This window comes from Conger conger, chromosome 14, assembly GCF_963514075.1.
Source record: "Conger conger chromosome 14, fConCon1.1, whole genome shotgun sequence".
Classification (NCBI taxonomy): Eukaryota; Metazoa; Chordata; class Actinopteri; order Anguilliformes; family Congridae; genus Conger; species Conger conger.
The window spans coordinates 37489799-37499769 of NC_083773.1; the positions used below are offsets into that span (position 1 = coordinate 37489799).

At 38.1% G+C, this 9971-nt stretch overlaps 1 protein-coding gene across 1 annotated transcript; it reads left to right on the forward strand.

Moving 5' to 3' along the window:
* The first annotated feature begins 4032 nt into the window (after window positions 1–4032).
* Window positions 4033–9592, forward strand: asip1 (agouti signaling protein 1). Its single transcript, XM_061220913.1, has 5 exons — window positions 4033–4162; window positions 7085–7123; window positions 7377–7556; window positions 8186–8241; window positions 9070–9592. Exons 3-5 carry the CDS (start codon window positions 7400–7402, stop codon window positions 9235–9237), a joined length of 381 nt encoding a protein of 126 aa, XP_061076897.1. The 5' UTR covers window positions 4033–4162; window positions 7085–7123; window positions 7377–7399; the 3' UTR covers window positions 9238–9592.
* The last annotated feature ends 379 nt before the right edge of the window (window positions 9593–9971 follow it).

Sequence of the window (9971 nt, forward strand, 5' to 3'; positions counted from 1 at the left end):
AACATATTCCTGACCTGACCATTAGCGTTATAGATATAGATGTAGCCTAAATAACATTAGACTTGAAGTTATAACGGAAGGCGTTGGTCTCTGAAATGAACGTCGCCAATACAAAGTATTGTCCTATTAACTTAAAGTAAACGTATTTCTCACTCAAACACCAGCAAAACGGTATGTATCTACACCCAGTGACCACTTTATTAGGTAGACCATTAAACCAGCTAGTATTTAATAAAGGAATTACGTTGCAGCAACTAAATGCATGCAGATGTGGTCAAGAGTTCAGCACTTAATATGAACTGCATTAAGAAAAATATCTAAAAATATGTTTCCAATAGGCCATGAAATCCCCAAAAAAACATTGTTAGGGTCATGGGTGGGAGGGGTCATTCGTAATGTTCAGTGCTTTCTTTCCCAATTAGTGACATCTTTTTATAGTTTATACCATCATACTTTTTATTCTGATTGGGTGCTAGGTAGGGATTGCATTTGTATAATCCTTCCACGTTTGTCAGGTAGGCCAAGTTTAATCACCGTTCTAAATTCATACACTGCCTGCAGTTTGCTGTAATGAGAGATCCACAGCCAGAGACTTGTTCTTCCTCAATAAACACAGTGTTTTCTTTTATTGACCATGACTTTATCATGGCAATAAAGCCTTTACAAATTGTGAAATGGCATGTGATATGACTGCGAATGGTTTTGCAAAGGTTACATTGAGATATTAATAGTTGTACACTCTCTGATGCTCAGGCAATGTTAGTTAATCTTCTGCTAATATTTTAATGTTTGGTAAAAGACCATTGTGTAAGTGAAATAATCTACACAGAGTTTGTTGTTAAACGGTTTTAACACACTCTGTGCACCTCTGCATCATGTGTTAAGACCCTTTAACGACCGCCTCATTGTGGATTACTCCTTACATAAACCTTGCTAGCCACATTTACCTTTTACAAGCCCTGTGTGCTGCGCTCTTTCCACTTGTCTTTAAATACTTGGCTCTCATTTCTACGTGCAGTAATCATATTTAAAGATTGGATGCTTTTTACAGGGCTCGTGTGCGCTGCTTCCCAAATTAGTTGGCCCACACAAAAGTTAAGTAGCTGTAAATCCTGCACAAATTGCCTTAAACGTAGCCAGCAGTATCTATAAAAATTTAAATGGTTGTCGGAATGGAGCACATTTCTAATTGCCGTAAAAAAATAAAAAATGCTTTCAGCAAAACATTTTACGAGTTCAAGTCATTAATTTTACAGTTCCACCCAAAATCTGACCCAGCACTGTAACATAAGCAAAGTAAGATATCAGGATACTACCCATTCATGATAAGTATTCTGCTTTCCTTCACAGATTTGCTTGTTCTTCGCAGGCAGGGAAGCAGGCCTTTTGTCCTGGGGGGCCGTAGTGCCAGTTGGCTTTCAGTGTCAGTGTGATTCAATTAAATTTAATTAAAATGTAATTGAATTTATCAGTACGGAATTTTTTTACAAATTGTTAAAAAGCAGCTTTATGTAATTCCCAGGCCTGTGGCAGCCTCAGAGCAAGCCTAGAGCAACAGAAGGACTAACAGGAGGAGACCTTGAGAATAACCCAATTCAGAGGGGGATCCTATCTGCTTCTGGTCAGCATTGGGCAGACAAAGAGTTAGTGAATACAGAGTTGCATAGAGCATACGAGGAATAATGAGCTATATAAATAATGATTACCCAAGTAATATTCATTAAATATTATCCATGTGGGTCTGCATCTTAATGGTTGGCTCTTAAAAGCTCTATTCTGTCTCTAAAAAAAATCACACGCCTTGTTTCCAAGGCAGAAATAGCTGTTTACAGAAAGGAAAGCCACAAAAAAACAGCGGATAGTGCAGCCCTCCAGGGTGGACGTTTGACAGTCCTGTTTTAAAGCACGAAACTCAGCATAGCCCTTTTAGCATGTTTATAATCGGTTAATACACATCACCGCTTCCAAGCTTCATAGATCTCATTGATATCTGGTGTTTTGTTGAACTTTTCATTTGCAAATATGTCGCAACATTCATAATGCTGGTGGCAATTTAGGAAGGCAACTAAAATCAAAAAACATTTTACAGCAGTCATAACATTTTCATCATAAATAAATGAGATCAGAGAAGTTTAGGTGTATATGAATATTACATATTATGGTCAAATGCCACAAATTGTTCAGTGTTAAACATACTTTCATAAGGCACATATGGTCCTTATTGGACTCAAAAGTACTCTGTACATTTCTGTAGAATATGTAAAAGAATAGCAGGTTCTTTGTATTTTGTTCAATATTTTATATGTGTATTCCCAATCATGTTGATTGACAGCACACATTACTGCAACAAACTTCTTAATGTCATTTTGATTCAATATTGTAAACACATCTGAAGAGTTAAGGAAGTGAAAAATTCAAGGGGTGTCTTGAAATTGTGAATTGTGAAGTGTCTTGCACGTTTTCAAGACACGTTGCTATGGGAAAACTCACCCCAGCTCAATGGGGATAACATCAGCACATTGGAGCAGTGCCTCAACAGATACCAGACCATGGGGCCCATCCACACACTGGAACAGAGCCTCAACAGATACCAGACCATGGGGCCCATCCACACACTGGAACAGAGCCTCAACAGATACCAGACCATGGGGCCCATACACACAGTGGAACAGAGCCTCAACAGATACCAGATCATGGGGCCCATCCACACACTGGAACAGAGCCTTAACAGATACCAGACTGTGGGGCCCATCCACACACTGGAACAGAGCCTCAACAGATACCAGACTGTGGGGCCTATCCACACACTGGAACAGTGGCGTAACAGATACCAGACTGTGGAGCCCATCCACACACTGGAACAGTGCCGTAACAGATACCAGATCATGGGGCCCATCCACACACTGGAACAGAGCCTCAACAGATACCAGAATGTGGGGCCTATCCACACACTGGAACAGAGCCTTAACAGATACCAGACCATGGGGACCATCCACACACTGGAACAGGGCCTTAACAGGATGAGGCACCCAGCAGCAGATATTCTGCATTATTAATCTGTCAATACATCAGTCAGTCTTTGTTTTATGGCACCATTTAAAAAAGGGAAGTCACACGTAACCCCAGAAGGAACATTTTATAGAGGGAAATAAGAAAAAATAGAAAAAGGTTGAACTGGAACATAGTTCCCTGACCATTTCAAAGGTCATTCAGCTGAACCCCTGGGAAATGGAGGGGAGCCGACAAGATGTTCTCATGTTTATTTTTTTATGAAAGCTAACCGCTTGGTTGCATGCTGGTAAACACCTCTCTCTTGGCCGTACATCTCGTTACGAGGGTGTGGCCAAGGTCCCGGGTACGAATGTTCTCCAGATGGTTGTGCGGTGAGAGAGGCGAGCCTAAATCCACCCAATTCAATCCGTCCCAAACAAGAGGCTTTTTTCATAACATTGAACTTCCTGAATAACACAAAGTGCATGGAACCCTGAGACAGCAAAATCTGAAATGTAACTATTCCCCTAAAAGGATAATGTACTATCAGCACGGCTATGTAAATCAAATGGTTCACAAGGTTGAACTAACTTTGGGCCAATGGGGGTAAAAGTGTACGTGACTTGTGTACAATTAAAGTCTCGCTTGTCTGTAACCTCAGTTAAAATATAATGTGTGATTTTTCAGTAGAACTCCAGCACTCCCCGCATCTACAGTCACTGCTTATATTGGGGTGAAGGGTGTTTTTAGTGGAACGTAATATTCCCAGGTGCCCCCAGATTTAGCTGCCAGGTTTTACAACAGCGCCCCAGTGGAACTTTTGGGGATCTTAAGAGCGGAGGCAACACCATGTCAGGGTTGTTTTCCGAGAACTCACCGAGTCAGAGTCCCATCCCACTCAGATGATAACCCCTCTCTGAAAAACGCTGACCCATCACATAAACTTGACTTTTTTATTTATTTATTTTTTCTTTTTTTTTCTTTTTCACAATGTGTGGATCCGCCCCTGCCGACATGCACCGCTCCTTCTCAAAGTCCCACGGCTTGTGTGATTTCCGTGATATTTCACTGGGATTTTATCAAACACAAGTCACAGGATCTGAAATCCGAGACAAAGGGACAGCGTTTTCGGGCAGCTCGCTCCCCGGGTTCTGGCCGTAGACGGACAGAGGTACGTTTCGATGCTTCCACCTTCTCCTGCCTACATTTTCTGCTTCGCCATGGGACAGAGGGTTGACAGAAGGAATGTTAATTTGAGTCTTTCTGCAATACGGTTCTGCTTTATTTCGAGAAAAGAGTTCTCACCTAAAATGAAACAAGATTACCCCATCCCTCAAATTGCGCTATTAAGCAACATGCCTGATGGAAAATGAATACATTGCTCGGGAAATGAATACAGCTTTGATACTTTATAAGTAGCACAGAGGTAAATGGTTATTAATAAAAACTACAAATGTCTAAATCCTTCTAAATCCTTTCAAATAATCTCTTTAACCAATACTATAACCCAACAAAAGGTCCAATCTGAATGCCTAACATCTGAGATTAATTTAGTAATTCAAAGGATTCTTTTTGGCATAACATTAATATTGTCAATAATCTATTTTTGAGGTGCGCATACTCAAGTCCTTTGCATTCTCCTGCTTTATGAAATATTGTATCACTACTTGCTTAGGAAAAATATATGTGGAGAATCCACAGAGGAAAAAAGATGTTTTTACTTATATCAGCAGGTTATATTGTATAATGGGTTATTCATTAATCTGTGATTTTAAATGTTTGAAGAAAGAAAATTAAAGAAATTTCCTAAAATGCACATATGTCAAAAACCATTTCAATAATGCATGTGTACAAAAGTAAATATCTGAGAAAAGTAGATTTTAAAAAAATGGTTGAATATAATGGTTTCAAAACAATTCATCATATTCATGTAGGAAAAAATCCTCACAGAAGCATATTGGTTAAAAGTAATACAGGTGATTTAATTTCTCAAACTAATACTTTCAAGGTTCCACGATTGGCGAGAAAAATAAACATGTAAAAAAAAATGTATATACAAAATTATAAACAAATACTAATTTAATGGATATATTTTCCGAGGCAGTGATTTTTTAATATTAAATCATTTTGGGCATTTGTATTATTGTTTATGTGTTATGGACATGACAGAGCGAGATGGACAAACAGAACAAATATTTGAACAATTATTTTGCCAAAGACAAGTGTTTGACTTACCATTATAAAATAATATATTCAAGCTTATTGCATGAATTATAGGTTTAGTCTTTTTCATGAATTAAGGGTAACTACAGGCATTGACAGTGCATGCATACAATATTATTAAGCATATGGCACTTCAATTGATTGAGTCCTTTTTAAGTTGAAGTCACATATACTTAGTAATATTGCATGAAGTAAATCCTTATTTTTTATAGCAAATCCAATTCATTTTTTTCAGTGTGTAGATTATTGTATTCTGTTATCATTTTAAAGACATAACAGTATGATCTTGTTTCCTTCAAAGCTTTCAATCAAACATTAACTCAAGCTGTGATGGTACAACAAAAAAGAAATAAAACTGCTCATCAAATGAAACAATGTGATACAAAAACAAATGCAATAAAAATGTAAGTATGTTTAAAAGACTGTCAAGAAAGGCAGTGCCTACAAATTTTAATAATATGCTAAACATTCCTTATGTGTATGTGTCCGTATATGTGCATAAGAGAGAGAGAGAGAGAGAGAGAGAGAGAGAGAGAGAGAGAGCATGTGCACTTACAGTACATAGAAATGAAGAAAAATTTTAAGTGCCGTTTTACAAATTCAGAGTTTTCATCTAGACAAAAAAGAATAACCCACGCTTTCCAGGAAAATCGAAAAGTTTGACTCAGAAACTTGACTTCTGTCCATATATAAAATCACCAGGATGCCCAACGACCTGTGGAATAGCTTGTCCATTTCACGGCAGTGACCTTCACATGTGCAGAACAGTAACACTACCTCCTGCCCGGACCACTACATTAGACCCTCATATATCCACGGGGAAAAGAAAGTAATTAGGGGCGGGGCTAAATTCTGATGCCTCCAATCACAGCTTGGCTATTGCGCACAAAAGACGTTTCAAACAAATTCCTTTCCACACGTATGCTACACAGCACAAAAGAATAATGAACAGATAAACTATAACATTTCCCAATTCGGCATTCTAAATTAATTCATTGTTTTAATTCATAGTGTTTGTAGCCACATGGTTGTTGTACGTATGCACATAGTGTACATTTATGTTTGACTGAATTTTTCAAGCAGGCCCTGTTTTTAGCAAGGCTAGATTTTCAGCATGTTATATGATTGGTAGTCTTTGATTCTGTTCTTTTTAATGTGCCACACAGTAAAATGCAAGTGTTGTATTTTCAAACTGGTAGACTGGTCTTTTTATTTATTTTTCTAAATAATTTACCAAAACAAAAAACTTCCCAGAGAACATGAGAAAACACAGTCGTACGGTAGAGAAAGCCCAAAGACGTTTAAGTTTCTGCTTAAAAACAATTGGCTACAATTACTTGGCTACCATATTGTTCATTCTAACTGGTACTCCAGCTGAATTTTATTTAAAGGGGTTAGATAGCAGTACATTTTTTTTTTTCATTATTTCACATGATTGAAGTTAATGTACACACAGGCTCGCAGGCACACACACATATGTGCAACCTGACTGATATGCTAATGTCATCAAATATTATTATTGTTATTATAATTTATTTTTTTCCTGAGCTGCCTGCTTTGCAGTGGTCTGTTGTAGTCTGAAGAAAGAAAATTTACTCAAACTCCAAAGTGGCTTGAACAGTGATGCAGTGCCTGCCGAGGTCATATGTGTGCATATCCCCTGATCATTCATCAAACTATTATGTTGGAACTCTTTTTCTGTGGGTCAAGCAATGTTGACGCAGGGCTTCTTGCAGCAGTATTACCACATAGGCCCTCGAGAGCAAAGAGCTTGTGCAGCTTGAGAACAGGAAAAGGAAAGAAGTACCAGCATAAAATAAAAAACTGATTACTCATAAATCTTCTAATTAATTGTCTTGCTTACAACCAGGAGCCTCTCAAAGCAGTCAGACGGTCATCAGAACCTTCTGTAAGTAGACGGTCATCAGAACCTTCTGTAAGTAGCCTCTATAAAATATTCTTCATCGCAAATAAAAACTCCACAAAGTGACCTGCCCCTTTAAGTGTTTTGCCAACATTTATGAATGAAGTTAGGCTTAATGTGGTGCAAATCCACTTGTATTATATAATACACAACAATAATACGTTCGGGGAAAAAGGTAAAATTTTGGTATAAAATGCGTTATTTGCACCTAACCAAAATATTTGTCTTCATATTCCAGCTGGCCAAGAGGAGGACTTTGATATGACTGCCAAGTGTTTGCTTTGCTGTCTGGCTCTAATCTCAGCGAGTTTTCTTGTGGCCTATGCACACATCCTAATCGAAGAGAAGAGCACCACAAATGAGAGTTCCTCCCGTGAAGTGAAGGCTTACTCTGAACCTCCCCCAATCCTGATCGTAGGTCAGTCGCCTGCGTTGTTACGTTCATTTTACGCACTTTGTTCTGCAGTTGATACATATCTACAATTTCCAAAATATTATCGTCCACAAAAGTGGAATGTAATGTGATATTAGTCATAAAGACTATCAATTTTGCAAGCAAGCAAAACAAATACTATACTAACAAAAATAAAATAAATAAAAAACAATGCAGATGGGAATGCAGCGTTTTTAAAACATTGCAATAACGTTTTAGTTAGCGTGTGATATTCATTTAATTCTTCTTTTCTTTTATGCTGTAATTAGATGTTCTGACATACCTTCTGAACTAAGCACATTCAAAAAGGAAAGTCAGCAATCAGGGGCCATCAACAGTAATGACAGATGAATGTGTCTGTGATACAATGCAAACCTCAATGGTACAAAACAGCACCGTAATCTGGGACAGTTTTACTGTTTGATCCTCTAGTCCATGTCAACGAGTTTAATTAACGATGGGCAAGAGTTCCCTAGGATTGTCTGAATTAGCTTGTGTTGTTTTTTTGTTGTTTTTAAATCAAATTTATAGACTAGGCTTAGTCTATACTTGCTTTTTTTCTGTATATATTTCTAAATTATTTATTTTACAATTTGTCTGATTATATTCCCCAGAGTTGCCAAAATCAGTACGGAGGAATAAAAAAGATGCTGAGAAGAAGCAAAGAAAGGTAGGCTATGTAACGGGACGGAAACAACGCTCTTCGTTAAATCATAGGAAATCGATTTTTCACAATTAAATTATCCTACTAATAATAACGTTCGATAATAATTTATTCGACAAAGAAATGCTTTCACTTGACTCGCGACGGATTCGTAAATCAATTGGGGAAAAATGTGGCCCCCGCCATGAATTGCACATTGCTGTGCACTAGCAGCAGCAAACGATGGTAGGCTATTTCTACTTTTATGGTAGCGTTTCTTTATATTTCTTTTTTTACGCTCGTGAAATAGTTGTGCTCTAAACTAGCTCTCGCTAATAATTACATTGCAGGGAACCGTTAAAACAAATGGCGAATCTTGAAAAACGAAAAACATTTCCACATCCGTTTTGCGCTTAATTGAAAAAATAAACTGCAATTGACCATTGGTTGGAAAGCTATTCTTGGTGTAAAGTTACAATGTCGTCTGTCTCTAAGGCTTGCGCTAATAATAGGCCTATCTTTAAAATGAGATATTTTGGAGTCTTAAAAATATTGTCAGGATGGGTCTAAACATATGCTATCAACTGAATGTAATTAAAGTACAATAAAGTTGTAGCCCCATGTAACCCAATACATATTGCTCTGAATACGCCAGGAAACTGACCGGTTTAGAGCGGTTATAAGCATGCATGGCAGACGGTAATAGGCCTATATGGCCATATTATTTTACACTAACACGTGTGAGCTCATCTTTGAGACTACAGTGTTCCTTGTATACAACGTGTTGCAGCGTGCTGTTGATAATATAATAAAATGTTGAAATAGTACTTTCTCCTTTTGTTTTCTGTTCTACAGAATAAGTTCGGCGGCAGAAGCAAGCGACCCCCACCGCCGGCTAACTGCGTCCCTCTGTGGGGAAGTTGCAAATCGCCCAACACAGCCTGCTGCGAACACTGCGCTTTCTGTCAATGTCGTCTTTTCAAAACCGTGTGTTACTGTCGCATGGGGAATCCGAGGTGTTGAAGACCCGACAACATATCCCATTGCCAACTTTTTTGCCTACGAGGATGCAATCGATTCGACGTTTTTAATCACACTCAAGTAGGCTATTGTGTTTGATAGGCTACCATTTTTATTTTTTTCAAGTGATGGATTTTTTCAATTATAAAGTGCAAGTGGTCTGTTTTTTCCCCACAAACGACCACATAGGCCACACCCCTCTTTTCGGATCATAGCATAACGTGGGCTACGCATTGTACATTATGGGTAAGCTTAATTATTGTAGGCGAGGGTAGGCCTATAGCCTATCCTTATTGATAGGCCTACCATTTTAGAACCATGCGCGCCTAAGAGATTGTTTCTTATGATTGAGTTTTATGGGGTAAAAACTCAATAGTTAAAAACTCAAAAACTTACCATTAGTTGCCAAATCAATTAGTTTATCCGCAAACTCGAGGCGATTACTGTATCTATTTAGCTTCCCTAAAGATTTGTGCAATCACTGATTAAAACATCCTTGATATAATAATATTAAACAATGACAGTCTATGAATCTGATGGCTTTACGCTATATTGTAACCGTCATAATGTGACAAAATATATAGGGCTTAAGCATATGATAGCCTACCTACGGCCACACTAACTGTGCACTCTGTAAACTCAGTAAAACTGACAGTGTAACTACTACAGCCGAGTCGTGTGCTTGATAGAAAGTGGCAGCGGGCCCAGCTGGAAAATTAACGACGTGCTTATTTTTC

Excerpts from the sequence above, each read along its gene's own strand:
- asip1 (XM_061220913.1), top strand. The coding sequence starts at position 7,400 with ATGACTGCCAAGTGTTTGCTTTGCTGTCTGGCTCTAATCTCAGCGAGT. Across the intron at positions 7,557-8,185 it reads TCCCCCAATCCTGATCGTAG|AGTTGCCAAAATCAGTACGG; the intron begins GTCAGTCGCCTG and ends TATATTCCCCAG. Across the intron at positions 8,242-9,069 it reads CTGAGAAGAAGCAAAGAAAG|AATAAGTTCGGCGGCAGAAG; the intron begins GTAGGCTATGTA and ends TCTGTTCTACAG.